Here is a 25,570-nt window from a genome sequence, read left to right as displayed (position 1 = left end):
GGACGCTACGGAGAGAAAAACAAGCCACAACACACAGAAACCATCATCTTCCTCAGTAATTACCACCCTGTGGACTCAGAGCTACAAACCACCAAAACCACAGAAATTAATCAGAATTTATTCAGATGTTGTGAAATCAGCTGAGAGCAAATCCACCGGAATACAAACAGTTTCTCCATGCAGAACTGCAGAGAATATTTCAAATGGGCTTAATTAATATTTTAGGTCACCAACTAGAACTGGGCCAGTACTGATCCTACAGTTTTATTGTATTATATGTAAAATTGAAAATGAGGATTATTATTTCTATTTGCTGAGCAGCAGAATGATGCATAAGTTTGTTCTGCACAGTATTTTAAAGAAACTCCATGAACATGCTTGTGCGATGCCATGGAAAGGCTTAAGGAAGCGATGGCCGCCGCTGGTTTGGTTGGTTGTTGGTTCCGGTGCCTGGAGGTACCATCTGCTCAAACAGGTCCACATGGAGACGCCCTGCGAGCCAGATGGACGAGTCAGGAAGGAGACTCTCTGGTTTGGATATTAAATGTGTGAGAACCAGAACCAAAGCAGATGATCTTTAAACGAGGCTCCTGAAGAGAACAGAGTCCTGGACCGACATGGGCTGACAGGAAGAGGCTGTTTCTCCACCATCAGCACGAAAAAGCAACAATTCAGCCTGAAAATGCACTCAGGGTCCAAAGGCCTGTTATGCTAAATGTATTTAAAAGTTTTTAAACTTCAACTTGTGTTTGCACTGCTTCCAAAAACAGCCCAAGCACTTAAAAGAATCAACTCAGCCGGTTTTGGCAACAGTTCATGTTTTTAGTGCCTGGAAATCAGACAAAACCTCCCAGATGTTGAGTCACATTGGACATGCGCTGCGTTGTTACCTGGCAATCCGAGCTGATTGTCAACACGTTTGGTAAGATGGTTTCACCGCTGCAGGCTGTACAATGGCTGCTGGAAAGGACAAATGTTTTGTTGCAGAAACCGCTTACTGTGTTCTTGTTGGTTGTGCAGGAGGCTACTCTTCTGCTTGTCAAAGATGTATGGTTGTATAATTGCGAATCTGTTTGCAGCCATTTTCATGTGTGAGTGCAAATGTTGAGTTGTGGGGCGTGGCCACCAGGAGCTCACTGAGATTTAAAGTGACAGAGCCCTGAAATGAAGAGCCCTGAAATGAAATGAACATGTTCAGTGTAGCCCATTAATCCATCCTGACTTGTTCCAGGAAACGCAATAGGTCACCTTCAAGGTATCAGCAGCTTCTTGTTGTTGAGTTGCTTTGCTGCAGGAGGGACCGGTGCGCTTCACAACATGAAGAGAAGAAAACATCTGCTGGGAAGTTGAAGCTCAAAAGGGTTTTCAAAACGACCTGAAACCGACCGACAGCTACATGTGAAGAGGCTGAAGAACAACAACCTTCTTCTACCAGCTCTGTCAGTTTTACCAGTTGGAAAAGCCTGTGGAAGGAAAACCACAAGGTTTGACCCGAGTCATCCAGTTCAAAGACAACATAACTAAATCCTGAGGAGACGGATGGAAACATCTGAACTGAAAGTTTTCTGTCATTATTCTGAAATCCAGCAAATAGAAATAACTTGTTTAATCCTGGATCATAAAATCTCTGTTGTCATTTAATGCCGGGCAGAACGATTGTCTCACAGTGGATGTAAAAATCTGGGACACATTGTTCAGTTTCACAAAGATTATTCCAAATTTGAAACAAAGTGACTCGTTCTACCTGTGGTCAGTGTTGGACACCAAGCCGGCCCACATATATCAGCACCGTTTAATGCAAGAAATACCAGTTTAAAGGGTCTGCAAACAGCATTAAGCAGTTTTATTAACGTTCTTCCATATTTTGACAGAATTATGTTTCTAAAATACCAAATATTTTGATAGTACACTCAGTTCTAAACTTTATGGCTTAGTTTTATGGCTTTTAACTCTAAAAAGGATCCAAGCGTAGATGATGGTTATTATAAAACAAAATGTTACATTTATGGTTTGAAATTATAATTAGCATCACATTATTTCAGATTTCAGCAAACTGTTTCCTTCGTGATGGGTTTTAATCTGCTCCAGAAAGCAGTCGCCACCGCTGCACATTTTACCTTCTCATTGTTGTTTTATGAGTTTCTCTTCATCTCATTTATGTTTTTTCTGCTGTGGGAAAAATGCTGCATACTTGACTTGAGGATAAATGAAATATTTGGCAGCATGAAAATGATCCATTGAGAAAAGCGAACCACCCTGAGCGTTTCCTCAGAGATGCAGCCTTTATTCTGACAGCAGCGGTTTTAATTGATCTGTGTCCTGCCATGTTTCCTTCATCCCGCTTGTTTCTGCCACGCTTCATCCCACGCTGTTGTTTCCTCATATTTTCCGTCCCTCTGTGCTCCAGCATGCCGCGTTTTCCCTCACAGCTCCATTAACAAAACCCACTTCTCATGCATCAGAGACGCTCTCCTTCATGAAACCTGCGGATGGATCTCTTTTCCATCTGGCTGATACTTTGATCACAGCCTACAGCTTTTCATTCTGGAACCGTCTGCAGTTCTGCAGCCCATGCAGGTCTCCACCGCCGGAGCCGCGCTTTGATTCATTCATCGCACGTTCAGCCAGAAATGGATCTTTTTTCCTGGTTGGGGTTTAGATTTGCAGACAAAGTGAGATTTAGGAGAATAAACCAAATTTGAACTAGATTTGTTGAGATGTGTTTTGGGTTATGATTCCAGTTTCATTTATTCCAACTTTCTGTTGAAAGCAGAAAAACACGACGTACTTAAATCTCATTGTTTCTTTTGGTTTGAAACATTAATTCTGAAAATTACAATCAATATGAAGTGACCATCTTTCTTTGTTTGACATTATTATGTTGTACAGGGATGCAACTATTGATCATTTTAGGAATTGGTCAATCTATCAATGATCTTGATCAGATGAACAATGTGGCAAATTCTGTAGATTTTTATCTGATCTCCTAAACTGTTTTATACACAATTAGAAATACTTTAAGTATGTAAGTAAAATATTCAATTATTTTGTTAAATAAGAAAATATAAAGTGTTTTTTTGCATCTTGAATGTAAAATGTTTTTATTTTTGTACAGTTTTAGCCTAAAACTGCTTTGAGGATGCTGATGTTTCAGAATTTGGTCTTTTTATCAGTCTGTTTGCTCCACTTAGTGATTAATTGATTACTAAATTACTTGATCAATATGATTGTTTAAGTCATAGCGTTGTATTGTCAGTCTTAACCATATCTGTAGGCGTCATAAACATTAGCTCTGCCAGTACTAAGCCAGTATTTATCAGAAGTTTGGTAACTAGTCAGGCTATCTGCTCAGGTAGCCGCTCTGCAGTCAGAGCTTCTGTCACCAGTTTTATCCCAACAGAGTTGATGGTTGGAGCTGCTTTAGTTCCCAGAGCAGCTCTTTCTACGATTATAAACGTTTGTAGATTTGAAGCACAAACTGTTTATAAAAGTTCTTCACCCAGTTGGCAGCAACAGGTGGGGGATGCACCTTGTTGGTAAAACTCTCTGGTGACTAACACAATCATGTAGCTGCAGGAATGAAAACACTGGAGCTGCTGCTGCAGAGATTCGATGAGTGACTTTGTGATTCCTGCGTCACATTTTCCCAAACATGTTGGAGGCATCAGGATCTCCGGCGGATTGTTTGTGCCAGTTTCTCTCTTTAGAGGAGAAACTAAAAGCTCTCGCTCAAAACCGGGGAGCCGATGAGCCAGAGAGCAGAACCACGCTGCGCTTAATGCGTTTTGCAGAACCAGAGCTGCAGCAGCTGCTGCTGCTGCTGCTGCAGCCTCGGGCCAAACCGAGCTGCTTCACTCGCCTCGTAAAGTTCCCATCAGAACTGAACCGTGACGCGCTGCTGCTGCTGGGCCGGTCAGAACCTGGAGGAATTGGACCGGTTTCTCTTTAAGACGACGGAATCGCTTCTTAAATTAACATTTCATAAACAGTTTATGAGATTTGTTGCATTATTCCCAGACGCTGAAGAGCTGCAGTTTATCACAGATCAGCAAACAGAATCTTACCAAGTAGTTCTGATCAATTTTGTTGTTTTTGTCTTTATCTTTGTACTTGACATGAGACAAAACCAGTTTCTCTTTATTTATCAAAACAATATGAGTTCCACTGGCAGATTATTTCTGATGATCAGACGTTTCTCCCATGTTATGACGGAAACGTTTTTTAAAGCGTTTTTATGGCATAATTTGCATTTCTGTCACATTTCTGAGTGTCTGATTGAAGCTTCACTGCAGATTGATGGGAAATGTTGTTGTCCAGATCAGCAACATGATTCTTAGTTTGACCTGATCTTTGTTTTGTATATCAGGGATTATCATGTCTGCTGTTTTCTGCTGTTTTTAATCAGATTCAGGATCATTGAAGGTTCTGGTTGGAAGGTTCTGGTCTTCTTGGTCTTTCTTCACCTTTCACTCTGTAACTACAGACTAATTCATCTTTATCCTGGTCATTTGTTAGAAGCTCATGTCCTGCAGCAGGTTAAGACATTTTTACAGTTTTTTTTTTTCTGATGATGCACTGATTTCTGTTTAAGAAAAGAAACTTAAAGTTTCTGTCAGTGATGAGGTTTTACATCAAAAAACTTCAATTTGTCTGAGATTCCTCAGATAATGGATTGAAACGTTTAATTGGATCTGAATTTGATTATGTGATCAGAAAACATAGTGATGTATTTATGCAGTGGATTTTAAATACCTTTGATGAATTAATTGATTTGCATTAAACTGCAGATGTTCAGCTGAGATTTTCAACGTTGCTGATTTCCAGGATGAAAGTCTTCGGCTCAAATCCCAGCTTGGGGTTTTTCTGGATTAGATTTTTATTTTCTCCTTCTTTCTGGGTTATTTATTTTAATATTTTTCCTCTACTGAAACTATAAATGCTGCTTTTATATCATTAGAAATACGTGCTGCTCTCCCACATCGGGGGAATCCAGAGAAGTTAAATGTAAGAAAACTGTGGTTGATTATTAGTGTTTAGATTTCCATCAGTTTATGTTTTATCTGCTTCAAGTTTTGAAGGTGAACAAAGAAATTTAAAAGTCAATAAAAATTTGAAAACAGAATTGATTTGTTGTTTCCACAGACATTTTTGTAGGACTGGAAAAAAGAGAGGAGGAGAGGAATGTTGCTGGAGGAAAGGAATGTGAGAGAAATGCTTGAGAGGACAGAGAGGTGAAAACGGAGAAGGTCAGGTTGAAGGAAGCGTCTGAGCTGCAGGTTGAGATGCAGGTTGAGATGCAGGAGGAGCTGCAGATGGAACTGCAGGTGGAGCTGCAGGTTGAGATGCAGATGGAGCTGCAGGTGGAGCTGCAGGTGGAGCTGCAGGTGGAGCTGCAGGTTGAGATGCAGATGGAGCTGCAGGAGGAGCTGCAGGTGGAGCTGCAGGTGGAGCTGCAGGTGGAGATGCAGGTGGAGATGCAGGTGGAGATGCAGGTGGAGATGCAGGTGGAGCTGCAGGTGGAGCTGCAAGCGGAGATGCAGGTGGAGATGCAGGTGGAGCTGCAAGCGGAGCTGCAGGTGGAGATGCAGGCGGAGATGCAGGTTGAGCTGCGGGTGGAGCTGCAGGCGGAGATGCAGGTGGAGATGCTGAATGAGGCGCTAACATCTGAGCTCTGAGGAGTCGCGTCTGTCGGATCCGTTAGTTTCTACATTTTTACTCGGCTGCTTTGGGTGAAAACAGCAAAAACGACCTGAAAACACAAATCCTGTCCAGATCCGTCCGTCTGCTTGTATTTCAACCAGTCGTAGATTAACTTCATGGTTTCCTGACATTTTCCTTCAGGAGCTTCAGCTGATAGTGATGATGTTGCAGCATTGAGAAACATTTTTTATTTTTTTGCCTTTAACATCCACAGTTTGATCTCCTCCATCAGTTTGTTGGTTTTTGTGACTCAGTCTGACTTTTCAGTTTGTTGTCCAATCGGCTCAAAGAGCAGGAATCACTCAACCAGCCTCCCAATCATAAAGACCCAAAACTCTTCTGGGGTTAAAGACGCTCTGTGGTTCCCCTGATCCTGGCATTTTCTGCCTCTTCTATTCAGGAACAAAGCTCCATAATGGCCGCCTTCATAAACTGTTTCCAGCATCTGATTAGGAAACAACTTCAAAATAAGAGTCTGTCTCTGTCAAAATAAAGCTGAGTCAACATTTTCTAATCTGTTCTGTTTTTCCTGTCAAATTCATCTGCTCTTTTTGACGTTTTATTCCTATTATCTTGTATTTTCCCTCCTCTTCTCTGACCCAGAATGTGGCCTTTAGAGTATAAATATCCTCACAGAAGTAATTATCCAATCTGCTGGTGATTGGAGGCTTCGCCCCATTTTCTGATAATAAAGCCGATCTATTTGTATCCTGGTATTTTTAACATAATCCACTTACATCACACTCACTGTGAGGACCGTAAAGCCCAATTATTATTTAATTGAATTATTGGGTGAGCTGCCAGAAACAGCCACACATCTAAATGTAAATTTGTAATCCAGCAGCCATTACGTTCCCTCAGTGCTGACAGCTGAGGACAGAGCAGCGCTGCAAAGATCCAGCTGCTTCTGACCCACTGAACCGAGGCTGGCGCTGACGATGTGCTGTTGTCAAGGTAACAGCATGTTCCTCCAGGCGAGAAACGGTCCAAAAAGTGTCGCTTCATTCAATTTATTCAGAAATGAAGGGGATCGTCCTGCTTCGTAGGAAGATGAGCAGATAAGAGGAGTCGTTTCTTTGCATTGAGTTGAGGATTAATTACAAAGGGAGCTAATTAAATAATTTATTCCTGTTTCATTTTAAGATGACACATCAAACCAATGTCAGAACGAACTGAAGGAAAGTGAAGTGGAAGAAGAAAGTCCAACTGTTGCATCCTTCGTGTTTCTAGTCATTCCTGAATCAGAAGCATCCAGTCTGCAGCCTGCAGTTGTTCTGGTCATGTTGTGTCCTACAGATTCTTTAATGACCTTCAAGGAGCATCAGCCACAAAAAGACGTTGCTTAACGTTGGGTGGAAGGACACAGATGCAGAAGGGACAACTGGACCCTTGACAAGATTGTGAAGCAAACTGCTTCACACAGATTAGCAGGCGACAGCAATTCTCCTGAAAAAAGAAACGAATGAAATCAGGAAATCATCAGTTCAGTTTGTTTCAGATGAGAGTCTTGATATGGAGGTTTTCAGGTTTAAGGCATTTTGCTAATTGCTGACATATTGAGGACAAACAGACTGATGACCAGGCGTCGCTGAACTGCTGTTTGTTTCAGTGAACAAGAGAGCAAAGCCAAGATGCTGCAGCATAAAGTCAACCTGTTTTTACCTCCTCACTTCATTCAGAATGAGTAATTCTTCATCGGGAACCACTTCTCTCACTGATTCCAGCATTTGCTTATCAGTCGCCATGTTTGCATGGATGGACTTCCTCTGTGCAGGTACTACTCCCTGATTGGTCGACAGGCCCACACCTGTGCAGCGGCTCAGGTTTGTCTGTCAGGTTTTATCAGCTGTGGAAAGAAAAATGTCATGGCTGTCAGAAGAACAGAGTGGAAACGGAGAGCAGGTCAGATTTCCAGATCTGATGCAGAGATCACATCATCGTTCAACTTTCTCTGCATGGGCCTGAAATCAAGAGGCGAATTATTGGAGCACATTTCTGTATCACTTTGCGGTTATATTTCTAATTTTGGTGTTTGCATTGAAAATAAAAGAAGTCAGTCCTGAAAGTGTTCTTGTGGGAATGAAAGCAGTTCTCCTCGTCTGGACGCTGGCAGTCAGGTTGTCCAGGAGGAAACGAGAGAAGCAGCTTTTAGAGTCCAGTCTGGGTGAATCGTGTTGCTTCTGAACAAACCCAGTTCAGCCGGAGAGAGAGCTGAACTGGGAACAGGGATGTGAATCATGTTGCCCCTTTGAGTTTTTTCACTGTAAGAAAAGAGGGAATCAGTTTCAGGTGAGCTGAAGGCTCTGATTGTCGCTCTGCAGGTATCAGGTGCTCAAACATCAGTGAGTCGGATGTTTAAAGTTAGTTCTCCGCTTCATAGCTCTACCGAGTGATTTAGTGATTCAGACGCTTCTCCTCTGGATGTGTTGTTAAACTGGGAGCATCTGCTTTTGCCCCGCCCCCTTCACTATCTACACAAAACATAAAACCAGTTATTAAACCAAACCCTCCACGGGAACATTTTGTTTCCACAGAAACCACACAGTTAAAGCGATTAAAAAATCCACACAATATCATGGCAAATTACCATGAACTACCCACACATGACTGCAGCGGTGATGGTTGCATCATGCACGTCTTGACAGTCGGAGTTCATGTTTTGATGGAGCCTAAAGCACCAACTCAACCCACAGATGGCACATTGTGAATCTTTAGTTCCTTTCAATGCTCTTCCTTCCACTCAACTTTCTGTTGTTAGTTAACTGATGCAGTTTGTTGCACCTTTACCTGGATGTTCAGCCCCATAATTGTGAAAGTTTGATGGTGACTGATTGTCCAGATGAGCCCAACATGCCTCACTGTGAGAAACAGCAGCTGTGAAGCTGTGGACATGTGAAGCTGTGAACATGTGAAGATGTGAACATGTGAAGCTGTGGACATGTGAAGATGTGAACATGTGAAGCTCTCCAGCGGAGCTTCTGTCAGCAGGATATGAATGCAGTCTCCTGAAGTGAAGCTGCACAGTGTGGATGTTTCTGAACATGTGGCCCCAGACAGATTGTCTTGTACGAGGTTGGTTGTGGGTTCAGACATGCAGAGAGAGAAATGACACACACTCAGTGCCGTTTCTGACGTTTTCAGTGCGTTGGCTGTGGTTTGGCTGCATCCAGAGTCGGGCCTCCGATGAACAGACTCCATTGTTGCTCCCCATGAGAAAGGCAAACCATTCTTTCCACTTTCCATTTCAGCTCGTGTCTCTATTTTTTTGTTTCATGTTGGGGAGCTCTCCCCTTTTTTCCAGCCGTTTCAGAAAACCATAAAGGCCAACATGTTTTTCATTAGTGTTCTTGAGAAAGCAGCCACTGGTGGGTTGGTGTTGGTTTCACTGGGAGTAAAACTCCACTGTTTAGAGAGCACTAAACATCCGAGAGAAGTAGCTGTTATTTTTGATTAACGACTAAAGCTATTGCTACATTATTGTCAATTATAGGGGTGTAGCCTAACATAAAAATCAGGGTTTGGTTCACTTCAATAAATTAACAATTGACACTATAAAACTAAACTAACTGGATTCATTTTCCTTAATTAATGGGGGTCAGTGGGTGAAGCCAATGGATGGTCAGAATAAACATCGTTATATTTAAATTGAACATATTGATCAGGATCTGTTGATTAGTAAAGTTACCAGATGTACCTGTGAGCATCATCAAAGTGCAGCTGTTGAGACGCCGCACCGTGGGAAAGGGAAGTTTTTGTTTTGGTTGTTCATTTATCCGCATGTGAATTTGTATATTACCTAAATAATGAGTTTTCTAGCTGAATAGATAGCAATAGTAAAATACAACAGCTTTTAATATTACACATTTACCTTTATGCACACAGTGGAAACCATCTCAGTCTTTTCCCTGAGAAACTCCTGCATGTCTATTAGCTGCAGTAAATATGTGGCGTTATGGCCAATGGAAATGATTTCTGCTTCCATCCCAAATCCCGGGATTATTCATGCTCAGAGATTATAACAATGGGTCACAAAAAAGGATTTTTGGAAGTTGTCTGTTTTTCTATCTGAATCCAAAAATGACATCCATTTTTCTCAGTCAGCTCAAGTTTTTATTCTAGTTTTATTTAGAGAAATCCAATCTTCTGAGTAAATTTATTACATTTTGGTAACATTATCAATTCATTTCCGTTAATATTTCTCATCTAAAAAAGGCTTTAGGGGAAATAAAAATGTTTTCTAACAAACTGTATTAATTAAATGTTATTTCTGTAAAAACACTGTTAAAGGTAAGAACATGTGACTTGAACATTACGACTTCATTGTGAAAAATCCTCCATCTCTTTTCTGTCCTGATGGAAACGGATCCAATGTGAGAACAAGTCCTGCATTTTGATGCTCATGTTGCTCCATCGTTCAGAAAGTTGGAGCACAGCCAATGTGATTTTTGGCACATCAAAATTTCCCTAAAACAATTGAAAAATCCCAGACAATTCTCTGGCTGTTGATCAATCAATCTCCTATTGATTTTCTTTGGGCTGCTGAACTTTTCTTTAACAGAACAACATCTCCCAGTGTGGGCGTGTTTTCTCCTCATTTCAGGACTTCTACACAATCTTTCTTGGGTTTCTTGCTCAACTCTTGAAAGAATCCTTCGTTTGTTGCATGGATCTCTGAAGTCCTTCTTGGAAACTTTTCCTCATTCACTCTTTACTGCTGATCCAGCCTTGATAACTTTACCTAACTGAAGTTGATGTTTGCCTCGTCTCTCGTTTTTGTTCTGGTCTCCTCTCCGTCCCGTCTTCCTTTGTCCTGTCCTAATGTCATCAGTTATGTAACTGGAGGTTTGACTCACTGGCTTTATCCCACCATCAGCTCCAGTTCTGGGCTGCAGCTCCATAAACTGTAACATGGTGCTGACTGAGGCCCAGGGCGAGTTCACGTCACCCTGCTACCCTGGGAACTACCCCAACTCTCAGACCTGTAAGTGGACCATGCAAGCGCCGACCGGCTTCATCATCCAACTCTCCTTCTTGGACTTTGAATTGGAAGAGGCACGGAACTGCATGTATGACCGAGTCGTGGTGAAAACCGGTAGCTCTGAATTACCGTTTTGTGGTCTGACGGCCGGTGGTTTGACACTAAACTCGACGAGGAACGTGATGGAGGTTTCTTTCATCTCTGACTTCACCATACAGAAGAAGGGCTTCATGGTTAGCTTCCAACACGGTAGGTTCTCGCTATGACTTGCAAACTAATCCAGGTGGAAATGCGCCACATGTATCAGACAGGAGCTTTAGGACTGGTTGAAATGCTGATTTCTTTAAGATGCCTCATTTGAGGTTTGTCAGCTGATTTGGCCAGTTTATGATGGACTTTTTTTTAGTTCCTTTTCAAGTCAATGAGATAAAACCCAAAGATGTTGATGTGTTAAGTCTAAAAAAACTTTTGTTCTTTATTCATCCTATTTTTTTGCATATTTGGATAAGAAAAAAAAAATCACCGTTTTCTTTACTCCTGTTTCACTGTTTTTGGTTTGTTTCTCTGCTTCGTCCCTTCAGTCGCCGTGGCTTTGAGGAACCAAAAGGTGAAAATCCCAAACGGTAACGGACAAATCGCTGAAGTCATCAACTCCGTTTCCATACCGGCGCTCAATGAATTGACCATTTGCTTTGAGGTGGAAAGAACAGGCTCCGGTCAGGTGCTGGTTTAAAAGTTTTTCCCTGCATGTCCACCATTTTGATGTTTTAAGTGTGTGAGAATACATCAACACCAAACCTCCATCCCTGCGTCTCCTGCTTTGCTGTAACCAGATTTCAGGAAGAGAGCGCCACGCCTCTTTGCAGACAGGCTCCTGCTTGGACAACAACTTTCATTTCCATCCAGTCGTTTTAGCTATTTAACAAAATTGGTGCATGTTTGGCAAAGAATTACACGAATGTGTGTAATTCCTCTTTTACCAAGATGATAAAGTATTTTGTCATTTGTCCACATCAATGAAAGATAATTTTGACTCTTCAGATGAAGGATGACAGAGTCTTACTCATTCATTTCTTGCCTTATAGGTAGATAATGTCAGACATTTAGGGAAGATGTGGCTCAGCTACATCTAGTATCCAATGGTTTGTCCATTCAAACCACTTGCTGTGGTTTTAACAACCAAGGCATCCAGTACTACTGCAGAATCCCTGAGATTGTTCTTTCTTAGGAACCATTATTCATCATCGGCTGATTAAACTGGGCAAGATGTCATGAAAGAAGACTTTTGTCAATTTGTGCTTTTAAACTGTCTTGTTCCAGTGTTGCTTTCAACTTACTCCCAGTTCTTCTGGTTCCTGAACAGAAAGAGTGGCTCTTCACCTACTTCGACATCAACAACAATGTGGCGTTGAGCTTTGGCAACAATCAGACGGGCATGGAGATGGTTATTGACGGCGTGGTCTGCCCGGTGGAGTCAATCATCCCTGCTGCTGAGTTCACCTCTTCCATGAAGTTCTTCTGTGTCCTCTGGATGTCCTCAAACAGCCGTGTGGCTGTTTACTTCAACAGGCGCTACTATGGGAAAACCTGCTCGCCATCTAGTGGCCACTCTGTGCCAGCGGGAGGAGTCTTCAAATTGGGAGGTAAGGGGCCCCTACTTATTAATCTAACAGTCTATATGCAGTGATGACCATTGAGGACTTCTTGGTCAAAATGACAGAGTCTGTAGTAACACCCTATAAATCTGATGAGAGTTAATAAAATAAAAATCATTGTAAAAGATTCCAAACAATTCAATTATAAAAGATTGATAAACTAGCTTCATGCATCAAGTCCTCTGAATTCCCCACATGAAGGTATTTTAGGTAATTACACACAAACTTTGTGTCAATGAACCATTTTTGCTGTAATTTGTTGGATCATTACTGGCTAAGATCCAGCATTTTCACTTATGTCCTGATAATGATGTCTGACACTTGATCCCTAGAAAGAGAAACCAGCCCACAGGACAGATTTCCCTCTGTAATTAATCATGAAGTGCCTTAACGACTATTCATCCTTTAGTTCACTCCTTGAATCTTGCTAACGAAAAGCTTAATCTTAGTTTAATTTCAACAATTTCTAATATAACATGTTGGGAAACCCTGTTGTCCATGTTTGTGATGGTAGGGCAGAAAAAGCTTTCCTGCCACAGCCCTGAAACAAGCAGCTATTTTGAATCCATTTTGTTATTTCATAGGGTGAACACATTCCTGGTCCTTTGGAGTGGAATGCTCTCCTTATCGTTTTGGAGACTTTCTGGAGTGTGATGACATCCAGGCTCATTTAAAAATGTTAAATGATGTTAAACATGATGTTCACTATGAACTCTTTGCATTTTTGTTCAGGCTTAGGGCAGCAGAGTTTCAAAGGGAATATTTACAACCTGCGCCTGTGGAATCGTGCCATGACGGTCCAGGAGCTCAGCAGCTTGACCTGCGACATGGTGGGAAACACCATCGACTGGGACAACAGCCAGTGGAGCATCTCGTCCTCTCTTGCTCAGACTGACAACACACTTAGCTGCAGTGAGTAAACTTTATCATCTTTATCTGGTTTTGGTGCTGGGCATGAGAACTCTGAAAAGTAGGGTCCAAGTAGCTAAAGATGAATGTGAAGAGCTGAGTGTTAGGTTTGAAATAAATCAAATTCTTTTTTAAATATAAATATGAAAAATAAGTAGAAGGCATTGCTCAATGTAACTGCAGCTAAACTGTTAAAGTGGACTTGTGCAACAAAAGGTAAAAGTTATGAAGGTGGATTACATAAGGTAATCAGCTCACCTGTAGCAGAAGGTGCCAGATGTTTGTCTTGAATGAATCTGGTCACTGATTGCTGTAATCGGCTCCAAAGATGCTGACTTGAGTTTGAGACTTGAGTCACAAAAATTAAATGACTTCAGACTCGACTCAGTCTTGTGCCCTGTAGACTCAACTTGGACTTCCCCCTCGGAGACTCTCGTCTTGACTTGAACTAGTCCTTTAAAAACTTGAGGCTTGACTGGAATTTGCTCTTCAAAGACTTGAGACTTGATTTGAACTTGATCTGAACTGGACCCTGAAAGAATTGTGTTTTGACTTGTACTTGGTACTTTGGAAAAAATGACTTGCAAGCGTCTCTGGTGATTCTCCACTTTTCTGTGGAAGCCCATCATCACACAGAGCTGTAAATAAATATTCAACTTTGACTGACACAACCTTCTGATGGCTTCATATGTATAATTTTGTGTATCTGTTGTTTTTTATGTAGAATATGGCTGCCCAAGTTTGGTCCTCCAGAGCTGCTATTGCACTATTTTTGGTTTCCTTGATCAAAAATAAACAGCTGAAGGATTCAAATGTCAATTGATGAAGGCAAAGTCCAACTCTGCCTTGTGAGCAACTTGTAAACAAAATCATCCTGAATGTCTTATACAATAATAAGCAAGAGAAAATGGACTATTAGCCAAACAGGAGACAACATGGAAGGTGGTGTGGCATCAGATCACATCGCTGGTATCATCAGGTCCAAATGCAGAACATTGGATTGTATCAAACAGGAACTCAAAGTGTTAAACTATTCAGGCTGTTGCAGATTTCTGCCAAATCCTGCAAGATTCTGCCTTCACATGGTGAGTTAATGGTTTCCAGTAAGCTGGCTGGCTCAGGACCAGACTTCACTTTGAGTCTGGGTTTGTTTGGCTCAGTTGGAGAAGTTCTTCCACAGTTCCCAACATGAACTGTGGAGCAGCTCAAGAGGGACACGGTGTGCTGATTTATTCACTCTTTCACTGTATGCTGTACCCACAGTAGCAGTAAAATGCATTATGCACACAGACACATCCAGAGATGTACAAGCCAAGGTGTGGGTTTATAGAGAACTGTGAATGAGTGTGGAGCCACAGTGGGCTTTTTCTCCGGCCAGCTGTGCATGCAGGAAAGAATGGAGGTCTATGTTTATGGAGCAGTTTTGGATGTCTCCATCGTGAGATTCTAAATTGTCCTGCACACACTTTAACTTTCATTTAAATACAGGAAAATACAAGCAAACTTGAAGGTAATTTTCTCCTAACTTCCACATGTTTGTAATTTTACAAGGTGCTGACAGAGCTTAATTCCTGGGGTTCCCAAATCAGCCTCTGCTTGTTTTGGGTTTCCTCTAACTGAGATTTTCTGTTCCCTCCACCCTGATGAGCTTGTTTGAACTGTTAAAATCTGCTAGCATTTGATGTAACACTTCATGTTTGACCAGTCCATGCTGTTAATTAATGGGGAACCCAGTCCCTGCATGGATCCACCAGGCAAGTTTTTTTTTACTTGAGGACACGCCTCTGATCTTGACTCCTCACATCATATCAGTCTTAAAATTTGCTACAATCGATTGTTCTGATTGATTCTTTCCTTCCCTCCCTCCTTCAATTCTTCTGTCATTTTCTAGTTTTCCTTCCTTCCCTGCTTCCTTCTTGCCTTTCTTCCTAGTTTTCATTCTGTTTCTTTCTTCCTTCCTTTCTTCTCTGCTTTGCTCATTTCTGACTTTCTTCTTTATTTCTTTCTGCACATATTTTTCTTACCTCATTGCTGTTAACACTAATTGCCTATTTTTTTCCTTTTGTCCTCGTTTCCCATTTTTCTTCCCATTTTATATTTCTTATTTCTCTGCTTTGTTCATTATTTTCTTCCTTTCTTGCTTGCTTTTTTAATTCCATATCAAAGTAACAGTATTTGCTTCTTATGGGAATAAATTACGGCGATTGAGTTAAATGTTTTTCTAGGTTTGTCCCTAAAACTACTGCAGCAGAACCGGGTCCTTCAGTTCTGCTGCCTAAGCAAAGTTCTGCCCTTTGCATTTGAAACATGCAGCGATTTTTGCACCAGTTATTAAGGACTTAATGAGCCTTTGGATGCAGGATTAACTGAAGACTCCAACCACTACAACACATTGAACCCTGTGGTTTTAAACCATCAACTAATTGCTGAAATGGACGATAGTTTGATCCCAGTTTGTTCTGGTGGTTTTTCAAATCTTTCCAGCATAGATATAAAAACATGTTGATTACTGTAAATATATATAACATAGATCTGCTGTAAATTTCTGGAAAAAAGTCTAGAAAAAACTGATATTGTGGGAAATTCTGCTTTGGGTTTAGAATGAAAATAAATATTTATACTCTTTAAATGAAGGTTTATTACTAAACATATTATGATGTTGAATAATTCTTGTTTTACCTGTTGCTCACTAACCTTTTCTTCTTTTCACAGTCTGCTACCCTCATTGCATTCATTTAACTGCTGCTGCGCCCACTAGTGGTGAGTGATGCTAACATGCTTCTAATATGCATAGCTTGTGCTAACAGAGCTTTAAAGCATGGAGAAAATGGAGGAATCTGAAAATGTGATGTCAGTCTGAAAATGCCTATCAGCAAGAGCACAAAACTCATTCACTAACATCATGTGCTGAGATTAAACCTTTCGCTTTTAGCCGTGTGAGTCTGATTACGTAAATGAATAAATCTGTATGATGGAGACGTCTTTGAGCTGCTGGGGGGGAACGGCGTTAAGATGCAGGTCAAATCAAGGTCAAAGTGAGAGCAGCTCCAGAACCGTATGAGCCATAAATCTGGGTTCAGATCACTGAGAAGAGAAGAAACAGGCAAAATCACTAACAGATGTTCTGCCATTAACTCGGTGCATCATGCACTGAGTTTTAATTTCATAAATTGTCACAATAACGGGAAGGTGGAATGATAAATAACATTAAATGTTTTTATTGTCACTATTCAGTTCCTGGAGAATCTGCATGTCTCTCTGTATTGAATGTATAGAGACTGAATTTACCACCTTCGTTAAAAAAAGACATGGAGAAAATATTTTATTAGTGACATAAACTTCCAGTAGAATTCTTACTTTTCAGTATTAAGGAATTATTTGCTTAAAACAAACTCCGATATTTTGCTGAATAGTCACTTGTGAGTTAGATTTGTCTCATTTCAAGAATGATAAGATATTTGCACTAGAAACTAAACCAAACACACATAGTAAGTTTTTACAGTGCAGAGAAACATAAAGCCTCGTGATTTATCGTTTCACAGGTTGCTTTGGACAGATTATTATTGGAAGCAGTCATCTTAAAACAGACTTTTCCGTTCACTCAGTGGACTGACTGTCCACTGAGTCCACTGACTGAGTGGACAGTCAGTCAGTCAGTGGACAGAGTGAGTGGACAGTCAGTCAGTCAGTGGACAGAGTGAGTGGACAGTCAGTCAGTGGACAGAGTGAGTGGACAGTCAGTCAGTGGACAGAGTGAGTGGACAGTCAGTCAGTGGACACAGTGAGTGACAGTCAGTCAGTCAGTGGACAGAGTGAGTGGACAGTCAGTCAGTCAGTGGACAGAGTGAGTGGACAGTCAGTCAGTCAGTGGACAGTGGGACAGTCACAGTCAGTGGACTCTGCGTCTTCAGAGGACTGCCTGCCTTTTTGATACACATTCTCCTTTAGGCTCAGCAGCAGAAAAGCCTCCTCTGAACAGCTTCTCTCCAGGCTTCACCTGATTTGACGAGCGCCTGTCAGACTGTGTTTGCTGCAGCTCCCTGTTTACAGTGTCAGTCAGAGCGTCAGGCTGACGCACAGCTTCGGTACATCCACCCTGCGGTTGTCAGGGCAGCACCAGGGGGCTGTCAGTCAGCCGCTCCGCTGCTGTCAGCCACTTCAAGACGGTTCCTGATCTCCGTGTCTGACGGAAATCTGAAGGTCGTCTCTGAGCAAAGGTGGAGCTGAGCTCATTGGATATTTATGAGGTGGCCACAGAAGGAGCCTCTAGTTCACATTTTGATTTTTTACAAAGATACAATCAGCTTCATGCTCTTTGCTTCCTTCCATCAACATTCGACTGACTTAAATCATTTAAATCCTGAGTTTCACTGGAACACCCTGGACTTTGACACAGTTTAGATGAAAAACTCCACAATTATATGAAACTATAATGAGAGGATGAGCTCCAGGAATTATATCATAAATCCCAACAGAAATCCTAATGAATAAGACAATCTTAGAGTAACTGGCATGCAGAGCCATGTCATTCATAATGTGATAATTCAATAAATTATTACATTTATGAATATTCAATAAATGTCCACATGAAATAAAAACAAAATAGATCCAAAATACTCATTTGATGGGAAGATTATTTTTTTTACATTTCATTTATTTCAAGATTTACTGATTATTTTTGTATTTATAAAATCTTTTACTTATTAGTTTCATAATTGCTATAATTTGACACTTATTTGTAAAACTATTTTATTTTTGTGGTATTTTTGTGGCAGTGAAACTTGTCCTGTAAATGTGGCGACTGAGACAAAATTACAGAAATCTTGTGCAAACATTTGCTAAAAATGTTAGCAGTGCTAAAGCTAAAGCACTAATTATAAACATTGGTTCCCCTAATGCTAAACCAACATGGTATTTAGCAGAAGCTAATTCTAAAGCACTAACCCTAACCATGTCAATAACGCAATAAGAGCTACATATTTGTCATTAATTACCTACCTGTACAATTTCACTTCAGGATGGGAGGAGAGGAAATAAAACTTTGTCTTCACTCGATAATCAAAACTTCAACACAACTAATAGTTTACAGCCAAGTGAATTAGCACTTTAAGCAGAGAATAATTAGGGGAAGCTAAAGGTGCTTAATGCTTTCAAAGTTAGTTAAAGCATGAAAAGAGAAAATTAATCGTTGGTTTAAGAAAGCAAGTCTAAGCTATACTGTGGATCTATATGGAATAATTTAAATATCTATGTGGAATAATTTGAATATGAACGAGGAAAGAAAAGCCCTAAAAAGTCTTTAGTGCTTTAATTTCATTTGATGAATGTGAATATTTGTTCATGTCCTAACTGACCAGAACCAAAGCAGATGACAGCTGTTACTGTCGTTAAAACATTTAGAAAATAAATAAATTCATAATTAGAACACTTTGTATAGATGCTCAAAATCCCCAAAATGATGGCAGTTTCATCCTGCTTGCATTCTGTCCCCGTTTTTAAGCCTCTGCTTTTATTCCTCTGATATTTCTGGGCTAAATCATCTCCTGCAGAGACTCTGCAGCTTTGAGCTGTGAAACGGCTCTCTGGACAAGGAGAGTTTGTGAAAACCAAAGTGAAATCCTCTGTTTTCATCTGGATTGTTTGAACGTCTCAGATGGGATCAGAGCAGAGAGTTACGGTCCGGTTTGAAGCCGGGGGTGTTAGTCAGGTAATCTCCCAGACTTTATAACTCTGTCATTTTCAGTTTGACTGTGATGGAGGTTTTATAGCTGCTGCTGTTGGCCGGCCTCCTCTGCACCGTTTTTCTCCAACTCTGAGCTCTGAGGTCATCAACCGTATTAAATAAAAGCAGCTGTGACTCTCTGTTGGTGTTGTTGCTTTAACAAACCTCAAACCCGCCAGACCTCAATATTAACACAAAACAAGGATAAATGACAAGTTTATCAATTATTGTTATTAATTACTTCGACCTAACAAACATTTTGAGTGATTCTCTACACAAAATGCCACTTTTAATGGCCGCTGCAGTCGCATGGTTGAGGAATTTTGACTTTTTTGGCCTTCAGTTCTGGACTGTGGAGCTTATTAGAAATGGCCGGGTCCAATCAGAACCAATTTTCATGGCTTGTGTTCAACATGGGGTCCCATAAAGATGCTTTTCCTCCCTGCTCACACTTGTACACAGATTTTTATGGCTGTTTCAACTTCATGGTGCATTTAAATCTAATTGTACTCCCAATTATCTATATTGAAATACAGTGGCCCCCAGTATTCCAGGGTTTATGGACCACAATACTGCGAATACTTGATATTCCTTCTGAAAACACTTAAAACTGCTTTTTTTAGTAGTTCAGAAACTAAATGCACTTTAATACACTCTGTGGAAACCAACACCATATCAACATCTCCCCTGTCTTCTCCAATCAGGAAGATAAAATGCACTGTAGGATCGACTGCTTTCCAAATGCCAGCCTATAGCATCAGGTTGCATTGGCAATTCAGTTTCCCAATTAGATTTTTCTTTTGGGTGTTTTGCTCTCTGAAGGAATCTGCAATGTATAAATGTTCTGCAAATCATTTGTAGTTGCATTCAACAGAAAACTGCATGAATATGCAAGGATCCACTGCAACGTTAAAATAAATGTATATTTGGTATCGTCACCAAAATTGTATCCAGGACTTCCCAAATAACATCTAAATAGTTTCACTAAGATGTATTTAAATGTCAATATGGGCACTGGAAATGCAATAATATTAACATTTTACTAGAAAATGTCAAAACTGTTTTCATTTGAACGTCTGCGGTAAGTCAGGTATGACTCTGTAAGCATCTATTATGACCATTAAAATCCTGATCATCTTATTTTGTTCCAGGTTGAGTGTTTTACGGTTCATTTCCACCAGATATGTTTAGTCTGCTTTAATCAAACTGTACTTTGAATTCAAGTTCTAGGCAACTCTAGTTCTAGATCGAGACTAGAACTAGAGTTGCCTAGAACTTGTATCCCAGGCAGCCAAACTATTTTTGCAAGAGTGTGAATGCATAACCAAAAGAGGACCGGAAAGCAAAACCTCTGGTCTGCCTATAAATCTAGGAGTTGGTTTGGTTGAAGTGAACTCTGGTGCGGTTTGAATGTGAACGCCAAGCGGACCGGAGAAAGCAGGAAGCAGACTACAGTGCCGGGCGACTCCATTTGTTTCCATATGTGTCTTCTTCAGAGGTTTTCACGTCGTTTTCTGCAGTGGTTGTTGGTGCAGCGCCACCACAGGAGAGAAAGTGAACAGGTTCTGGTTCTGGTTTGGTTGGTTTGACTCAGAGCAGTGGTACAGTGAAACACACCACAATGCAAATGTAACAAATACTGAAACTTTGGCTCCCAGTCAAACTGGGTCTGCAGGACTGTCACATGTGTAAACAACTTTTCTGTCTCCTCTGGTTTGTTTTTGACAGAACCAGGAACTAAAGAGTAACTGAATAAGAACCTTTAATAGTTTTTCACATTTTTTCTGACATTCAACGCTGTAGTGTTGCTTATTGGATGGGATTTCATTGAAATGTGCCTCAGCTTTACAGTTTGTATAAATCTGATTTCTGTAAGACTGGCATAATTGGTTGTTTGTTGGATCATTTTATATACAACTGTAATTCCAAGAAAACGGATCTTGTCTCTTTTTTTATTTAGAAAATCAGCAGGCAGGCAGGCAGGATAGTTTTGTGCTCACAGCAACTTGCTTTGACAACCATCCAATGATGAAACTGTCTACGTGTGGAACAGTCTCCACTCTGAGCGGCTGCCTGTCCTCCCTCTGACGTTTCTGTGGATGAAGCGCCCGATGTGTGGGCTGCAGCTGCATTAAAATTCAGAAAGCTAAAGAACAAGAGGAGCCCAGAGTTTGGTCTCCATGATGCTCCTGTGAGAAAAGAAAAAAGTTAGAGTTTGTTCTTCACCACAAACTTTAAAAGCAGTGAAGAGTTTCACAGCATTTGCTCAGATGTTCCCTGTTCTGCCTCCTGCAGGTTCAGATAAACTTGACAATAAGCTCTGATCCAAACTGATCTGTCTGCATGACTTTCCCAACCTCCCATCAATATGGTGGCTTCTTATTGGCAGACGGTGTGTAAAAGGGATTGATACATAATAAAATCAATACTGACATTTAATCATCGCTTGTTTTGTTGTTTTTGTTTTGTTTTTTACATACCAGGTCAAAAAGTGAAACTGGACTGATGTGAACAACCAAGATTTTTTTTCATTTTTTTGTCATTTGTGTTTTGCTTTAGCTTAGCGTTGTTTGTTCTTCAATGGAGTTGCTCAGTTAAAGGTTAACAGCTCTTTGTAAATTTCTTATATGAACTTTATTTGTTCATTCTTTCACTTCAGTCCAGGTGAACGCCTCCTTTCCTTGTTGGATCAATCACCAAGTTACTCTGAACCGTTTGTTTCCTTCAGGTTCCAACCCGGCTACAGGCTGCGACTCGGGCGCACTGGGCTGTTCAGGTAGGAAAACCAAACGCACCTCCAATGCTTCTGCTGGAATTAAGAACCTTAAATCTTGACATTTTTTTTATCATTTTATTTTATATGGGAAATGTATTTATTCATTTGTTTGTTTGTTTAATCAGAAGGGTTTCATTAAAAATGCAGAATAGATTCTGACTTAATTAGAACCGTTTTCCTTTTCACAACTTGTCCAAAATAAATAAAAATAAATAAATGGCTCGATAAATTAATCAATGTGGCAAATATTTAATAACCATCATGGTCAACAGTATTCATTTGGCATCTTTTATTATCTAAGAACGTCAAACACTGTGTGTGTCACGTGAAATAGAAAAAGAAAACTTTTCACATATTTACCCACGTTGCCAAGTTTCCTGTGTTTCACATGTGCAACACAAGGCGACATGTTTCCATGAGTCTTTCATTGAAATTTCAGGTTATGAAGACGACAAATATTAATTTTATCTAGATTTATTTATATATTTTTTTTAAATATTAAAGGAGTTTTAAAGTTTTTAAGAGTTCACCGTTTGTTCAGATTTTACTATAGCTGTGTCTATTTTTGGGAATCACACAGGAAGTGGATCCTGTATTTTTGAGAATGTCTTTGGTATCATGTTCATCTGTAAAGGTGGAATCAGAGGGATTCAAACCCTCAACCCAAGCAGCTTCAAATTTGCTCAACTTTCCATTGTCTATGCTTAAGAAAGTCCCTGGAACATAAACTGGAACAAAAACCTCAGATGAACCTTACTGTCAGGAATGCGATCGTCCAGGAAACTGCTGACTGGACGTCTTTAGAAAAACTTTCTAAGCTCGACTTTCATGTTGAGCTCCTACTTTTCCCAAATCACAAACTTTTTCTGACCTCTGACCTTTGGAAAGGCATTAATGCCTCTCTTAATGGGAGGAAATGCAGTTCAGCCCAAAATATCCAGAGCCCTGCTGATCTTGAAGTTTGTTTCTTATCGTAAAAGAATCACAAGTCTGTCAAAAAATAGTAAAAACATGTAAAAGTGTTGAGAATTTTGACTGTAAACCTCAGCCTACCTGGAGGAATTAAAACATTTGAGCTGAACTGAACTTTCACTTCTAATATTTGCTTTAAAAAAAAAACAAGCATTTTGTAGAAATCAATAAGTTTTTATTTTCTCCCTGTGCATTTGTTGATTCTGTCAGGATCCAAAAAATAAGGCGGTTAGGTTGATGTCTTTAAATCAATTCAGTAACATACAAAGGAATTAAAAGTGTGTGTGTGGGTGGGTGGGTGTGTGTGTGGTGGTGGTGTGCGTGTGTGTGTGTGTGTGTGTGTGTGTGTGTGTGTGTGTGTGTGTGTGTGTGTGTTGTGTGTGTGTGTGTGTGTGTGTGTGTGTGTGTGTGTGTGGATGGATGGGGTCTGCAGGGGTTTATATCTCATGACGTTTCTGCTGCTGTTTTCACTGCAGTCGCTTGTTTTTTTTTTTTTGTTTTTTTTGCCTCTTCATCATTTTGTACCTTTGCAGTTCTGGTTGTTGCATTTTGATGTTTTCAGTTGGGAAATGGCGCCACCATCAGTGCAGTGTCACACTGCTGACTGCTCCTCTTTTCTTTCTGCTGTCTTCTTCTGGTTCCAGTAGTTTCATGGAAACAGCAGAGCAGTTAAGAGCATTTAAAGAAACTTTTTGTTAGTTTCAGGAGGATTTGACTTCTGAGGACGGTAACGACTTGCTCCGTTTTGGGACATTGTCAATCTCCTTTTGCATCACGTTTATCATCCACTGCATCTTTCTCTGTTTCATCCAAACGTCTGTACTTCCACCAGCTGCTTCCTCTCCCACCACCTCATCCACTGACTCCACTAACACCAGCCATGATACTAACGCCATCTTCCACGGTAAGCAAACCTCATCCTCCCTCATTCTGCCTTCCTCTTCTTCTTTCTACCTTCCTACTCATTCGTTCCTATCCTTTCATTCTTGTTTTTTATATTCTTGGTGTCTTCTCAGTTTTAGACCCAGTTTCTGTCGTTCTCCTTCAGTTGATTTAGAGAAACGGTCTCTTTCTAACCCTTTAGTGAAAATGTGTTAACCAGCATCATTTGTCATCTCCAGCCTTCCCTCCTCCCATCTCCACCCCTAGCATGCCTCTAACCCCAACCATCAGCACCAGCAGCTTTAGCACCAGCAGCTTTAGCACCAGCAGCTCTTCCAGCTCCTCCTCATCCTCTGGTAAGCCTTCATCTGCTTGGCTGCCTCATTGTTTGCCAGGTCAGTTTTTGCTTATTGGATGTTTTGGATCAGGACATAATTATTCTCATTTATGTGGAATCGTTTTTAAAGCTGCACAGTTAAAAATTACTCTGCCTTTATCAACATAAAAAAAAGGTTCATTGCTCAGTTATATTTTCACCATATTGTTTATTCATTTTTAAATATAATGCGTTTCATTTATGAACTAAATATTTATGAAGCAAGCTTGCTAACTGAAAGTAAATATTTAGTTGAAGCTAAAAATATTAACCTGCTGTGAAACACTCAACTTCAAACTGAATATTTAGCCTAATATTGTCCTTCATTTAGCTCACAGTCTAAATATTTAGTCGAACTATATGTTTTATATTTAGCTCACTGGCTGAATATTCAACCTCAAGCTAACTGCTAACCAACTAACATCTAAGTATTTTTCTTGCTAATTAAATATTTTTGAAGCTTTTATTTATTCCAGACTGTAATATAAATAAATTAACAACATGGTGAAAAAATAATAAAAACTGAGCCCACATCTTTTTCTTTGCAGGCTAAATAACCCAAATTATTAGTTTAGTTTTCCTCCCCATACCATTTAGTCTGGACTACAGAAACTAAACTTAGCTTTGCCTCATCTGAAATGATCTGGAGAAAACCAAAACACATCGTTTTCTTTTCACTTAATGTATGTTTAATTTCAAAATGTTCTTCCTAAAAATCAAATCATTTTATGTCCTGGTGCAAAAACTAAAAGAACTGATTGGTTTCTTTCATCAGAGTTCAGAAAGACTCCTGCTGCTTTAACCCAGTTTGCTGGTTCTGTGATTTCTGTCACTCACATGCCTCCATGTTGTTGCTAATCAGCTTCTGTCTCCATCACCACCACCGCTACTTCACCTTCATCCACCACTGCTCCCATTGCTTCAGCCAGCAGCACACCTGGTAAGGTAGATGGCCTCATCAGCAGCAGCATCCATCAATATAACGTCACTGACTGACTGCAACATGAAAACATTAAAACCTCACTGACATGAACAAATAAATAGTTTTCTCACAGTTTCATAGCAGCACCAACACTGTAGTGTGAGTGGAGGAGACTAACCTGCTGTGATCGTTTTACTTCCCTGTAGCTGAACAGACAACCAGCATCACTGCAGCCGTTTCACCTGCTAGCACTAACCATGCAGAAACTAACCGCACAGCGCTTGGTAAGAGCAACATTAGCACCAAACTGTCTGCACAAATAATGCACAATAAAGTCCTGTGAACAGGTTCTGGGATTTAAAACTTTCTCAAACCTGGACCTTTGAGAAAATGGATTTAATTATAATCTGTTTTCACAATCTGATCAGAAAACTGCCTGAATCAACAAATCAATAAATATAACCTTTCTGACTGCAGGGACAATGATAAAATGTTATTTTAATTGTATTAGTTTATTTTAAACAGGGAAATTGTGCAACAAAACATGAATGAATGATTCTTTTCACCAGATTTAGCTAAAGCCAGTTTCCATTTGGTGAGTCAATAAAACAGTAAAATACCATAAAACATACATTGAGTCTCTATATTCCCTCCATACGATCACTGTATGAGGTCATC

The 25,570-nt window shown here is 40.3% G+C and overlaps 1 protein-coding gene across 4 annotated transcripts in view; it reads left to right on the top strand.

Moving 5' to 3' along the window:
* The window catches only part of adgrg6 (adhesion G protein-coupled receptor G6), a 63,707-nt gene that overhangs the window by 8,948 nt on the left and 29,189 nt on the right, over positions 1–25,570 (top strand). The window contains exons 3-12 of one of the 4 annotated variants that reach the window (XM_055023948.1): positions 10,574–10,927; positions 11,260–11,399; positions 12,042–12,321; positions 13,066–13,245; positions 15,955–16,002; positions 21,693–21,740; positions 23,545–23,616; positions 23,834–23,950; positions 24,833–24,910; positions 25,099–25,176. In XM_055023948.1, the coding sequence (XP_054879923.1) occupies positions 10,574–10,927; positions 11,260–11,399; positions 12,042–12,321; positions 13,066–13,245; positions 15,955–16,002; positions 21,693–21,740; positions 23,545–23,616; positions 23,834–23,950; positions 24,833–24,910; positions 25,099–25,176 (1,395 nt within the window). The remainder of the gene's footprint in view (positions 1–10,573; positions 10,928–11,259; positions 11,400–12,041; positions 12,322–13,065; positions 13,246–15,954; positions 16,003–21,692; positions 21,741–23,544; positions 23,617–23,833; positions 23,951–24,832; positions 24,911–25,098; positions 25,177–25,570) is intronic. The other 3 variants (XM_055023944.1, XM_055023945.1, XM_055023947.1) reach the window with 3 other exon arrangements.

This window comes from Poeciliopsis prolifica, unplaced genomic scaffold, assembly GCF_027474105.1.
Source record: "Poeciliopsis prolifica strain line A6 unplaced genomic scaffold, Auburn_PproV2 SCAFFOLD111, whole genome shotgun sequence".
In the NCBI taxonomy this organism is placed as follows: Eukaryota; Metazoa; Chordata; class Actinopteri; order Cyprinodontiformes; family Poeciliidae; genus Poeciliopsis; species Poeciliopsis prolifica.
The sequence above is the reverse complement of the archived record's forward strand: the minus strand, read 5'-3'. Positions and strand labels throughout refer to the sequence as shown.